This window comes from Lipophrys pholis (assembly GCF_963383615.2).
Source record: "Lipophrys pholis genome assembly, chromosome: 18".
NCBI classification, from domain to species: domain Eukaryota; kingdom Metazoa; phylum Chordata; class Actinopteri; order Blenniiformes; family Blenniidae; genus Lipophrys; species Lipophrys pholis.
Window position 1 is genome coordinate 24430503 of NC_137646.1, and position 14800 is coordinate 24445302.

The following is a 14800-nucleotide window of genomic DNA, read 5'->3' on the forward strand; positions in this document are numbered from 1 at the left end:
AGACAATTCAAGTTGTGATTAGGTTAACTGGGTAACAGATCAATCAATAATAGTGCGGGTAATTAACCACAGAAAATGCGATGAAACACTTAAAATTATTTAAAAGCAATGCGGGTTATTCCCGTGGAAAACCTGCATTCATTCGCCAACGCCTCCTAGGTGTGTTAAATTACCCAAAGCGTTAAAATCATTGAAATTGATTTAAACCATTCAAACTATTAATCAATTGAATATTACCGTTACTTAATCAAAGTCGGGGCACCAGCTGAAGTTAGGGTCTTAAACGAAACATCAGTCTTAAAAAAGAAAGTTCAATTAAAATGTTTAAATTATTATTTCTGATTGAAATGATAATCGCAATTTAACTGAAGCAGGAAAGGAAGGCTGTAAATCCGAGCACTGACTGTTACAACCAGCAGTTGTCGCTGAAAAGCACACAAAAACCACCAAGAATCGTTCAATTCAACTATTAAGTGTTTATTAACAAACGTCTATTCCTAAATCATCAATCTATGAATCACATCTAATCAATAAACATCAAGCAAGATCTCATAAAACAACACAATACAAAACAAAGCCAGCTAATAAAGTGTGTGTGTGTGTGTGTGAGTGTGTGTGTGTGTGTGTGTGTGTGTTCGAGTGTGGGGGAGCGATGTGTGTGAGTGGGTGTGTGTGTGTTCGAGTGTGGGGAGCGATGTGTGTGTGTGTGTGTGCGGGTTTGTGGAGCGAAAGGGGCGTGACTTGGTGAGAGGGTAATGACCACGAACGTCCACCAGAGGGAGGTAGACGTCGGCGGTCCGGTGTAATCACCCGATCTGGCCACTAGGTGCGCGTCGGCGCGCGGGGCAGTTGTGATGACTTAATGCAACCACCAGATGGCGGTACGAGCGGTTGCAATTACCCACGCGACTACCAGAGGGCGCCAAACGGCTCGGCGACCCGGCGAGGAAATCGATGTGATTACCCACCCGGTCACCAGAGGCGCTCGGCGTGCTCTGCCTGGGATAGCGTGACGTCACTGAGCTCCGCACGGGCCGTAGCCGTCGGGAGCGCGCCGGATTCCTTGTGGCCGAGAAATCCGAGCCGCAGTGAACTACACACGGTCCCAGGGACGCACTGAAAGGAGGCGCTTGGAGGCAGCGGCGGCCGTACCGTGCGCTGGTTAGTGAACAGGGAAACAGAGGAGAAGAGGAGAGAGAGAGAGGAGAGAGGAGGGGGTGTCTGACTGTGTACACTGACGCGACCGCCTCAGCTTACACGTACAGAGTCCAAAAACGGCTGTTCAGGCAGATATGGACTCTGGGAGCAGAAGCGTGAGCTGAGGATGAGGAGGCTCGCGCGTGCGTGCGATGATTCGCGTGGATGGCCGTCCACGCGTAGACACAAAAGTACTCAGAAACAGGGATCGGCGTCCCAAAGTTACAAGTACCAACAATAAACACACAGCAATAATAATATCACGTTATTCTAATTCCTGCCCAGACTCTAAGCCTTACTTGGTTGGACGAGGGGGAAACGTGCTTCCGTGGCCAGGTGAAATCCGTCGATTTGTGGCCGCGGGCGGTTCTCTGGCGTCCCAGAAAATAGAGACCTGACGTGGACTACGGAGGGGAAACCCGTAGTGTGATCCGAGGGGCGATCAGCAGCTTCTTGCGATGAGGGGGGGAGTGAAGAAGCGATGCTCAGGTCGGTCTGCAGACGAGCGTGCGGTTGCAGCGCGCGCTCGGGGTCCGGAGGATGCAAACAAAAAAAGGAAGAAAAAAAAGAAGGGGAAACCAAAAATAAAGGGAATTCCCGCTTTTCTTGAGCTCGTCCAGCGAGGTGAAGAAAATTCAGGCCCGGTCCAGGTGCGTTAACACGAGGCGCTTTGTCTCCTTACGAAAAGGTGCGTCTGGGTTGACGCGATTTCGTTTTGGAAGAGGCTGGATCTCTTCCCGGGCCTGAATTTATACCGTTATGATGTCTTCCGGGCTCCCCGCGGCGTTGGCCGTGGTTCAGCCAATCCACGCGGGGTTGGCTTGCGCGTCACCGGGCCGGTGACCCGGTGATGACGGGATTTTGGGTCCCCCTGCCGTCGAGCTGCAGTGCCGCAGCTAGAGGAGGGGGGACCCGGGGGGGGGTCATGTGATCAATGGCGAATTTTCCAGGGTTGAGCACATGGTTTCTTTGTTCTCAAAGAAACGTGGCTCACCCCCCTCCTCGCCCCCCCCCCCCTTCCTCATGAGGGTGAGTGAACAAAGGATTTTGGCTCCAACAGAGGTAAGGCTATAGTAAGGCCTCAAAATGGTGAAAATGATGAAAACTGGATTTAAGAAAAAAATGGAGGTAAGGCTATTGTAAGACCTCAAATGGCGAAAATGGTAATAATGATGGATTTTGACTAACAATGGAAGTAAGGCTATAGTAAGACCTCAAAATGGTGAAAATGGTAATAATGATGGATTTTGATTAAAAATGGAGGTAAGGCTATAGTAAGGCCTCAAAGTGGTGACAATGATGAAAACTGGATTTAAGAAAAGAAATGAAAGTAAGGCTAGAGTAAGGCCTCAAAATGGTGAAAATTTTAAAAATTGTGGATTTTGATTAGAAATGGAAGTAAGGCTATAGTAAGACCTCAAAATGGTGAAAATGATGAAAACTGTATTTAAGAAAAAAATGGAGGTAAGGCTATAGTAAGGCCTCAAAATGGTAAAAATGATGAAAACTGGATTTAAGAAAAAAAATGGAGGTAAGGCTATAGTAAGGCCTCAAAATGGTGAAAATTGTAAAAATTTTGGATTTTGACTAAAAATGGTAGTAAGGCTATAGTCAGGCCTCAAAATGGCGAAAATGGTAAAAATGATGGATTTTGATTAAAGTGGAGGTAAGGCTATAGTAAGGCCTCAAAATGGTGAAAATGATGAAAACTGGATTTAAGAAAAAAAAATGGAAGTAAGGCTATAGTAAGACCTCAAAATGGTGAAAATTGTGGATTTTGACTAAAAATGGAAGTGAAAATTATGAAAACTGTATTTATGAAAAAAAAATGGAGGTAAGACCGCAAATTGGTGAAAATGATAGATTTTAATTAAAAATAGAGGTAAGACCTCAAAATGGTGAAAACGACCTGATATCTAAGAATTACAGCTCTTTTGGGGAATATGTACCCATAAATAGTACGACGTCGAGCTTAACAGAATAAAAATCAAGAAATGTAACCACATCGATCAGAAATGAACCTGATGGCTGAATAAATTAAACACAAAGAGCCACCTGTGCAACTTGAATCCTTTTAATTTGAAACAAAATTTAATCTTTTCATATTCTGTTTTAAATGTACAATGAAATTATACATAAAACTCTTCTCCAGAATAATAATAATGCACAACTCTATCGACATAAATTAAAATCCAGATCAGTATGAAATACAATGTTAGGCAACACCACTGGTTAACAAGGGACGACTCACACACACACACACACACGCACACACACACACGCACACACACACACTCCACAGGTAAGGTGCTACGTCGATGTTTGGATCCAGATACAAAACTTGAATGAGGCTCATGACAGCGTGTGAGAGAAGAGTTTTTGACACTAAGTTTATTCAAGAAGACACCAGAGGACAAAACAATCTTTTAATCAAGCCAACTTGGTTTCACAAGCGTTTCAAGGTTTTCGCGTTAAATCTGCGTGAATCCGAGGAGGAAATGTGGCGGCGTCGACCTTTCAAGGGTTTCAACAATTTCAAGTGAAAAGGGAAAACTTCTGTAGTGCTTTGGGTGTCCGTTCCAACCAACAGCACCACCTTGTGGCCTGGCATGCCAACTACATCATTGCGTTTTTGCCTTTTTTCTGTGTAAACGGACACTGTCTTCAAAACGTTCTGAAACAAAAAAAAAAACGTGATGCGTTTTCGCTCGAAACGTGTGAATTTCTCCAGGGTTAAAACTGCAAAACTTGACAGACGGTGACGGTAGCGCTGACGTTTCACGCGTCTGAGTGAGGGACCCGACAAGAAGCAGTCTAACTTCATTTATCGAAAAAGAACAGTATAAATTTACTTCTCAGGAAAACTTCTTTGTGGCCGTGAAGCATGTTGTAAAGTGCCATTTAAAAAAAAAAAAAAAAAAAAGAAAAAAAAGTGAAAATCCTTAGCTTCTGGAAGCGGGCGTGCGTGTGTGTGTGTGTGTGTGTGTGTGTGTGTGTGTGTGTCGGTGTAAAACTGAGTCCTTGTGTTTTTAACTAGGTCGCACCGGAGAACAGTGAGAGAGAAACAAGAAACCAAACCGAGCAGCTGACGACTTAAAACAAGAATTCCAGTTCAGTATTTTGGGTCGTATTAACTCGTCAGTATCAGAGCCACACCAGGGAGAAAAGATTAGTCTGTGTTTTAACAATAAAAATAATAAAAACAGTGATGAAATTTAAAAACAATTTTATACAGAAATTACAATTTGAGAATAAAGATGGAAACGGTTGAGAATGAGACGTCGCAAATAAGGTATTAAAGTGATTAAAGTCAAAATAGATAAATTTAAATTCTGATTTCAAGACTGTTTAAACGACAAAATACAGCCGAAGCAGCAGATGAGAGACAAAATTGCAAGAATATGAAAGTTTGAGAGGAAAAAGGCAAAAATATAATTTAGAAATGAAAGTTAAGGTTAATATGTTTAGAAAAAAAACAGAGGAAAAGGTCCAAAATCAACCGATCAAATCTCCAATAAATTAAAGAAATAATAGAAAATGAAGTTTGAACGTTTAGAATGCAACTTCAAGAGCACTTTGGAAATACAGTTTAAAGATAGATGCAACACAGAGTTGAAACACAGACACAATAAAGAGTTTCATCTATGATAAATTACATTGGAATACTTAAATATAAACACGAATATTCTCCCCCCCCCCCAAATAAAATCAAGAACTTTGAGAATACAGTCAAATTCTCAACATTTAACACTGATCTGCTGAAATCAGAATCAAATTCCTCATATTTTTGTCCTCGACGTGGCTCGGATATGACCAGAGATCAAAGGATCAAAGAGACAACGAACAAACAGAGTTTGAGAAGAAGCACGCTTCTTTCTTCCTCACACTCGACCCGTCTTACAAATGAATGAATGCCCCCCCCCCCCCACACACACACACACAAAGCTGGTTCTTTTTACCTTCTAAAAGGGAACATTTCGTGCTTTAAATATAAGCTCCACCTTTTATATTCCTTTGCGTTTTCTCACTCAACTGGAACTTGTGGTATAACTTTATGCACTGCAATACAAATACAGACCTCCGGGGGGCAGTGTGGGACACACGAATTCCTGTAATTCGACTGTCTGGAGACCAATTGTCTTGACAAAAAAAAAAAAAAAAAAAGAAATATAGAAAATTAAAACCTATCAGGAGGCTGTTTTGTATTTTTCTATCTTCTCTGTTTTGGGAACCATTTAAAAAAAAAAAAAGGTTCTCAGAGTGAGAGTCAAAGTTTAGGTTACGGACCCAACGACGACAGAAAAACAAGAACAGAGACACACACGTGCACACACAGAGGTCAAAGCCGGGCCCGGGGCGAAGCAGCTGCAATCACCAGAGGCCGCCATGTTTTTTTGGGGGGGGGGGGGGCGATGGGGCTTTGCGTCCTCTCGGTTACCATGGTAACCGGGCTGGAATGTTGTGGTGCTCATGAGACACACACCCACACACACACGTACTCACTCAATCTCACAAGTAAACAATGAACGTTTGTGGAGGACGGACAGGTAAAAGTGTATCGGGGAGAGAGTGAGCGCTTGCAATTTTTAAAATCATTAAAAGGAGAACCTGGAGGGTTCGAGGTCCCTCATCGCGTCCCTCATCAGCGGTTCATTCTGACCTTTGACCCCAGCCAGGCCTCATCGTCCACTGCCGGCACGAGCAGCGACAGGACGGGGAGGGAGGGGCACACGAAGCGTGCAAACGGGGTTTTGTGTGTGTGTGTGTGTGTGTGTGTGTGTGTGGAGACAGCATGCATGTCAGAGGTGTCTGCGAGTGCAAAAGTGTGTGTTTTTGTGTGACTTAAGTGTCTGTATGTGTGTAAAAAGTGCATTCCTCATGGGTGTGTGTGTGTGCGCCTTCAAGCCATGAGCTCGTCGTGTCGCCAGCAGCCGGACTGACAACAACAATAATAATAATAATAATAATAATAATAATGATGACAGTCCGTTGTGGCGCCCTCTGGTGGCTGGTCCAGTCTCTGAGGGAGCACGTTGCCACTCGCTCGGGGACGTTCGGGCTCTACAAAGCTGCAAAACTCAAATTTAAAGAAAACAAGGTCCAAATGTCAGAGATGGGAGCTGTTGAGGAGGCACACCTCCTCCTCCTCTTCCTCCTCCTCCTCCTCCTCGCTGTCGCCTCCTCCCCCTCCCACCCAGCCGTCCTGGAAGGAGCGAATCAGTTGAACATGATGGACTCTGGATCTTGGTTTGCCATTTGAGCCATGTGACGAAGGATATCTTTTTTTGTGATAACGCCAAGAAGCCGCCTGCAGGGGGAGACAGAGGACGAGACATTTAGAGATTCAAGGAGGCGTTGGAGTGAAGTACGAAGGACACCGGAGTGTTTTTGTTGGCAAGGAGGTTTTCGATTTGATTCATGTTAAATAATTTTTTTTTTGTTTTTTAAATCAACGTGCAGCCAACAAAAACACAAACCCCTGAGGAGGAAAGAGTCAGCAGCAGGAGGAGGAAGAGGAGGAGTAACTGGAAGAGTAAAAGCAGGTGAGAAACGACCCCCGGCCCACTCGTTTCAGAGCGGGGCGTCGTTTCGTTTGCTGCTAAGCTGTTTTTTTTTTGCTCTGGAGAGAAACAGGAGGAGCTGCATCCTACAGGACGAGGAGAAACGTTAGAAACCTTCTGGAGGGAGCAGGAGAAGACGAGGCGCTTCAGAGGAGTCGGAGTCTGGAAGAAACAATTCCTCCTCTTTTTTTAAACTCAAAGATCAACGGCATCAAATCTGAAGCGAACAGTCGTTTCTTTATCCATCGAAACAATATGTCTGAATCGTGTTTCATCACTAGGGGGCGACGATGAGCCGCTGTAGTCACTCTTTTTTAATAATGAACATGGATCGAATTAGTTGTCACAGATTAGATTTTAAAGTCATAAAGAGAATCTATTTCAAACTTCTCTTCCTGATCCGACAGGCTGACGTAAACATTTCACAAAACTACAGTAAAGTTATTTCCTTCCATCTTCTATAAAGTACTCCTGCAGATCTCAGCATCTGATCAATGTACTTTTTAGACAGAAATGTGTTTTCTGACTCCCGTGATAAGCCAACGTCTCCGTCCTCCAGCCTCGCCTACAGTTAAATAACCAACATGTTGCTAAAATATTCAGTCAGATCCGATTATCTCCACTGATTAATGACTATAAGCAGTAAAGATTTTAAAAAAAAGACCACAGAGCGCTGATGGCGGGGGAGAAGCAGCTCTGTGGAGCAGTTAAAGCTCACTGAGGGCAGATCAGGGTCCAAAGACCAGTTTGGATTCAATAAAGACACTGGAGATGAGCCGAGGTGAAGATCTGAACCCAGGAGCTGAAACGACCTGGGGGGGGGGGGGAGCTACAGGAGGCATGAAACACTGGAACAGACCCCGGTAAACCCCCAAAACCCTGCAGAGACCCCCGACGGGCAGGTCCTGGTTCTGAGGTCTGAGGGTCCGGGTGCTGATCAGAGTTCATCAGGAGAGGAAGGTGAACGTGATGTTCTCAGTAAAACCAGCAGGGTCCTGTCCTCTTTCAGCTTGGTTTTTTAAATATATATATATATATATATATATATTTAAAAAACCAAGCTGATTTCATGAGTAGAATTCGAAGCGAGTGACATAAAAACTCAAAAAGCCGTTTTTCCTAAAAACTTTGAAGAAACTTTTCCTTCATCCAATATTAACGGCTGAAAAATGACAAATACTTAAATTACTGGAAGTAAGACCCCGTTCACACAAAGTGAAAATTCAATGTTTTTCATTTCAGAAAACGATGTCCATTTACACGGCAAACGGCAGAAACACTGAAAACTTCTGGAGGCCGCCATGGAACAGAAGTACTATTTACTACACCGAGAACAGAAAATACCTGGGAACAGTTGGACCAAATTAAGAACTAAAAATGTTTTACACTCTTCTACTTTCGAAAGCTGACGGTGTTTTTTTTAAAATGTTCCCAGGATTTTATAACAATACCGACTAAGACATGACACCACCTAGTGGTACAAGGTGGTACTGCAATAGCAAACAGCGTTAATTGCTAATGTCAATTTAATGCCTGCAGGCGTCAGCGATATAACGCAACTATTGTTTCCTCAAGGGTTAATTTTTAAAATTATTGCTTCAATTAGTAACATCGAAATTAATAAAGTTAGAAGAAGCTGGTTCATTTAGATGTTAAGAATTGACGCAATTTTCAAAAGCCGTTTTCAAAAAGTTCTGTCCTCAGTGGCTCCGAGTTCCGTTGTCGTGTAAACGGACACTGAAAATACAACAAAGAATTTTCAGTTTTTAATTTAACAGTTTGGTCTTTTGTTGTGTGGGAGGATGGGGGTGGGGGTGGGGGAGGGTGGGGGAGGGGGGGCGCCGCTGGCTGACAGAAAACATCGTCGGGTTAAAGCAGAGGGTTAGTAGTTACTTCACCGAGGTGTCATTTCACCACCACACGCTGCACTGGAGAACACTACAGCCACCAATCAACACCACACTGCAGCTACCACTACGGGACGAAACACATGAATGAACGGAGCCGCTGAGGATCGTCCCCACCCCCCCCCCCACCCCCCCCACTTCAGGTGAGAAATCAAACACCACCCTCTACACCACGGTGGTCTGCTTTCCCCAAGGCGGCTAGCTACTCGCCAAGTGGACGCTAAGGCGACCGCTCAGATGTCGTCAATCTGCGGAGACCCGGGGAGGGGTTCAAACAGGAAGAAGAAACAAAAAAAAAAAACAAGAAGAAGAAGAAGAAGAAGCCGTTAATGAAGACAGAAAACTTTCCGGGTTCAAACGATGGTCGTGAGGAGAAAAAGGGGAAACATGACTGCAGACATGCTGAGGGGTTATTTCTCTATTCTAAAGCGACACTGGACATCCTGCGGTGGGCGGAGCTACGAGGCGACGATGCGGGAGAGTGAAGCGGCGAACCGCTGAGCAGGTATGAAAGGTTTCATGAGATGAGCCCCGAAGCTGCACGCAGACTTTCTACCGAGCCTCTTTCAGACGTGAGAACTGAAGGCCAGAGTTTAAAAACTGTCCACAATCTCTTTGGACAACCAGCATCACGATTATTATAATTATTATTTTTTTAAACACGTTCCGGTGCATAATAAATGGAGTACGGTCTGATTGTGACGCACACATTTGTTTTGTTTTTGGAGTCTTTTGTCTTCATTTTGTAATGTTGACTGATGTTAGTGTTTCTGACTCTGATTTAATATTCTGGATTTGATTGATGTGAATAAGTTTTATTTTAAAGCTCTAAAACACCAAAAAATTAAATTGTGCTTGTATACGTTGCATTTCAATTAAATAACAAAGGTCAGATCTGAAAGAGGCTCTACAGCAGGGGTGTCAAACATAAGTCCCCTGCTATTCCTAATCCGTCCACTGGGGGGCGACGTCAAAACACAAAGCGGAAGCTTTTAACTTGACAGCAAAATGAAAATTAATTTGTGAAAATCTGAAGTTCTTCACATTCATGTTGAAGGGTGCACGAATTGTTCAGGCCAGGAAGCGACGGATGTTTGTTTCCGTCCATCTTCTGAGCACGTGCAGAAGAAATATATTGCGACGGTGTTACGGTAACGGCATTTCCTCCGCCTACAGCAAGACGGCGCGTTTTCAAAACGTTTCCAGAGGTGCCGAGCGCTGAAGACTCCCAAATCACTCCGAAAAGGTTTGTTCTCTAATGAAAATGTTGCCATGGAAACGGGGCTTCAAATCTGCGTTGAATGATTTCAAAAGTGGGTCGTTATTTAAATGTAATATATGTTCTTTAAACTGGTGTTAAAACAGGAAAGTCTCGAGAGTTTTTTAATCATTACTTTTGAATGAAATTAAATAAATAATGTTTTTCGTTTTCTTGATGAAATTTTTGACAGATTTCACTTTTACTCGGGTGGAACGTGGTAAAAGTAAATTCTTATTCGCACTAGAACGGAGTTAAAATTCAGAGCTGTTGGATCTTTTTGCTCCTTTAATCTGAAAGTAGTTTGACACCCCGGCTCTACAGTGATGTTTGTGACAGTTCCCACTGAGGTCCCACGTTACAGGAACCCCGGACGCTCCGGAGAGCTCCCGCTACCCGACGATGACTGGAGATGAAGGTCAGACCCCCCCCCCCCCCCCCCCCCCCCCCCACCCCCCAGGTAAGACGCCATCAGAGGCAAATCCACAACAAACCAACCCACCAATGACAGAGAGGGAAGACAAGAGAAGAGGGGGAGTAAACGTTTAGCTGGGAACTGTCAACAGCTTTCTCACACCACGGTTCATGCATCCCTCCCACGAGAGGCGGAGCCTAAGAGACAGATGAGGCAGGAGGGGAGGCCACGTGTGTGAAAGGGGGGGTGGGGGGGGGGGGGGCGGGGCTAGTCACCGGGGGCGGCGTGTGCTGCTTGAGCTCCTCCAGATGCTCTAATATATTCTTCTTTGTGATGATGCCCAACACAATCCTGAAACACACAGCTGTTACTCGGTAAACTGCCCAAAAACAAACAAACAAACACACAAATAGAGGAGAGACAGTGAGAACAGGCAGCAGCAGCGACACAAAACACACAAACCAGGGTGGAACCTGAAGGTTAGACAACTCAAATCACAACAGAAGGAACAAAATGCAATAAGAGTTAAATTAACTTCAAACTTGTTATTTTAACCGATAATAAGTCCAGTAATTCTTTATTTTACTCGGTGTCAACAAATCATACTACTGAAGTGCAGATTCAGAAAATGTCTTTTTCTGGATTGAACTTTATAGATACTAATTATTTTTAATAGAAATGTGTGTTCTATCTTATTTTTTCGCTTGTTCAAGCGAAAATCAGGACAAGCTATACATCTCAGACGTTTGTAGTTATTGTGTCGTTGAGTCACGTCTTCTACAGAATAAATGATTCAAGAGGTCAACTCAACACTGAGAAACATTTCTGGAATTTGTCTCCATTTTACAGAGTTTACTAAATATAAACGACTTACAATAAAGCCTCATTCGTCTATTTAAACAGAAACTATTTTAATAGGTTAAAGGGTTAAAGACAGAGAATCTAACTCAACTTGTTTTTGGTATTGTTTGCATTTTTCTTTTGTATTTTATATCGATTGCCTATTTTGACATTTTGTGTGTTTCAATGCTATAATGTAGGTGTATGTGACGACTAAAAAAAAAAAGTAATCTAATGGAAAAATGGTAAATGGATTACTTATATAGCACTTTTCCGCCACGTAAACAATCCCCAAAGTGCTAAGCTTTAATGAGATTTGTTGGCAACAGAAGAAAATATACATTACCTGGCTTATTATTTAAGATACGAATACAAAATGTTAAAACAAAAGATATATGAAATAAAACTAAAACATTTAAATAAATACAAAACTGCTGCTCAGTTCCTCTGTGAATGAACAAACACACTCAAGCCTGTAATTCCACTATCTCACCAGCAGGTGGCTCTTTTCCAAACACCCCCAAAATAAACAGAGTGCAGCTCCTGTGAGTGTGTAAAGAAAACCTCCAGCACTGAGAGAGGGTGTGAGCTCTCTCCGCCGGTACCTGTGAAGTCTGGTTAGTTTTCAGCAGCTCGCCCTCCTCGGCTCCGTTATCGCTCGTTAGACGGGGACGATACAGGAAGCGCGGCGCCGGGATTAGGCCCGGCCATGCAGATTACAGCGGGGGAATCTCACAGCTCATGCAACACCGAGCAGTGTGTGCACGCGTGGGTCGATTCTCCTGGCGGCGGCCTCCCCTTGGCGGCGGCTCACACTTACCCGTTGTGAGTGACCAGGCACTGGCGCAGGCCCAGCTTTCTGAAAATGTCCACCACGATCTCCATGGGGGTGTGGTCGGTGACGGTGAAGGGGCTCATGTCCAGGATGGAGCGCAGCTTGAGGGGCCGGGGGCTGTCGGCCGGCAGGGTGGGGGCATGCTGGGTGAAGTAAACTCTGGAGTTCAACATGATGCCCTCCTGTTTGCGGCGAGCGTTTTCTGGAGAGGAAGTGTGGGGGGGGGGACGGGGGGGGCATTATTGGTATAAGTGCTACAAAAAACAGGAGCAAGAAAAAGTCTGTGGAATGACCCGACCACCGTCTGCTGAGGCGAGAGAGATTCATAAGCTTCACATATTAGCACTCGATAAAGCCCTTCTCGATGTCCTGATGCTTAGAAAGTCTAATCCAGTGTAGAAAATGACAGTAGAAAAATAAAAGTAGTATAAGAAGTGCCTGCTGTGTCTAATTTACTGTTTCAGTAAGAGGAGCACTGAGTTGATATGAAGGCGATGAAGCAGTGAAAGCTTCAGATTCTTAAACCAGCTTTAGCGTCAAAACTCGACTGAGGGTGTATTCGTGTTCTTTTTGAGGTATTTCACTGCATTTTTCACCAGAAGAAAACATTTTTCTTAAAAACACTTACATTGTCATAGGTTTCTGAAAAAGGTATTTTCATACATTAAAAGCAATAAAAGAAAAAGGAAATATTTGGAGTCGACCAAAGTTTAGTTTACGGTGCTGTCGTTTCATTACTTCAGCCGACTCAGGTTCAGATTAGATTGTTATGTGGTCTCTTTACTAAAATGAGTTTGAGACTTCGGGGCTTGGAAAGTCACTAAGTTTTCCAACTGACTCCTGCAATACCACTTTGCACCACAGGATGGTGCATTGAGTCATTTCATGTAAATAACAGCCTGTTGTTTTTTTTTTTTTTTTAAATTGGTCGTCATGTTTTCAACTGCAGACTGTGAAAGTGAAAGTAAGGTGATGATTATAAATTTAGAAAATGCGATTATATTCGGTAAGAAATATTCATAAAGAACTTGTGTGTATACAAGTTAAAATGGAATAAGTGACAAAATACATTTTAAAAAAGCAGACGAGAGCTCTTGGTTGCCAGGTTTGACACCTTCTTTGACTGGTGTCTGATATGTTTTGCATTTGTGTGATAATTGTCATCAACATATGATGATTTTGTGTATCAGATACGGAAATCCTACACTGCCCACCCGACAAATGCTGGATTAAACTCCTGATAACTTGTGTTTGATTCCTGGAGTTTCCCTGTAAACGTGTCAAACACACCTATAGCGATGGTGATGTCCCTGCGCAGAGCGAAGCCCACCAGCCTCTGAGACTCCTTGGACACGATCACCGGGAAACCATTATAACTGGTCTCATTGATGACGCCCTGCAGCTCCTCCACCGTCAGGTCGTCCTGCGTCAGCACCGCCAGCGGCGGGTCGCTACGCCGGGGCCTCATCACCTCCCGGGCCAGCGTGATGTGCGTGAATTCCTCCTTGGCGTCCAGGAACGGGTACCCGTTCAGCCGGATGTGGGCCTCGTAAATCCCCTCCCGCCCGAAAGCGTCGCCCACACCATTTGCTGGTCATGACGGCGGCCATGAGCGGCACGATGTACTCCAGGCCGCCGGTCAGCTCGAACACGATGACGACCAAGGAGACGGTCATGCGGGTCACACCGCCTGCGGGGAGAAACGTCATTTTTTACTCATTTGCATTTCTTGCCACTCACGCTATCGGGAGCAACTTCAGCGTCTCAGAATCGAACCAGCGCACCGGTGAAAGAGCTCAGGAGCCGAGGCTCGGTCGGTCCACACTCACCCAGACAAGCGGCGGCGCCCACCATGGCGTAGAGCCCCGGAGTGATGCAGTCCGCTCCCACCTCGCACCACTCTTTGAACAGGAACCAGTCGTGGTGGTAGTACGCCAGCTGCTCCACGGCGATGCCGACGATCCGCCCCGCGATCGCCCCGATGGCCATGCTGGGGATGAACAGGCCCGACGGCACCTGGGGAGGAGAGCGAGAAGACGGCTCTCTTTTCTTTCTGGTTTACTTGTTCATTACGCGACTGGGACCACAAACATGGAAACACAACAGCAGAAGCCACAAAACAAATGCAAACGTCACAATGGAAGTGTGCAGCCGTCGTATGTGTGTTGGTGTCCAACGTCCCTCAGAAAATATTGTCCCCCCCGAAACGAAGCCGGCTCTTCCAACTGCTACACACTTCCACTGTGGCCTTTGCAATTGCGCTGACCCTTCTGAAGCCTTCAGCATTGATGTTTTCACAATCCTCATGGTCTGGATTGAAATTAAGGTAGTTTTGTTAAAACCGTTTGCTCCCCTCTAGTGGTCAAGTTAGGAACAGCAGGTCTATAAGTAAAGCTGCAGCCCAAATAAAATAATTTTCACATGAACTACTTTCAGCGACGATCAAGAATAATCCAAATCCGCTCCCACCTTGAGTCCAAAGGTGAATATGGTCATGATGATTTTGAAGATGAGCGCCAGGCACAGCTGCCACATGGCGGAGTAGACGCCGGGCCCGGCCGGCCGGTTGGGGTTGTCGCTGAAGGCCTTGCTGCCGTTCATCTGGCTGCGGTACTGGCAGAGCTGCGAGGACTCCAGCGGGCCGCAGTCGGTGAACAGCTCCTTTATCAGCTCGCTGGTGTTCTGACGCGTGTACGGGTTCGGGAACGCCACCACGGCGGTGATGGCCGCCACCAGGATCACCTCCAGCACTGGGTACTTCCCTGGAGGCAGCGTGAGAGATCGGTT

At 45.0% G+C, this 14800-nt stretch overlaps 1 protein-coding gene across 1 annotated transcript in view; it reads right to left on the bottom strand.

Annotated features, from left to right (window-relative positions):
- Positions 1-6180: 6180 nt before the first annotated feature.
- The window catches only part of clcn3 (chloride channel 3), a 35044-nt gene continuing 26424 nt past the window's right edge, over positions 6181-14800 (bottom strand). Inside the window, 7 exon segments of the mRNA XM_080486186.1 lie at positions 6181-6505; positions 10614-10689; positions 11999-12215; positions 13304-13595; positions 13597-13703; positions 13843-14029; positions 14483-14775. Of these exon segments, the coding sequence (XP_080342312.1) occupies positions 6305-6505; positions 10614-10689; positions 11999-12215; positions 13304-13595; positions 13597-13703; positions 13843-14029; positions 14483-14775 (1373 nt within the window). The 3' untranslated portion in view covers positions 6181-6304.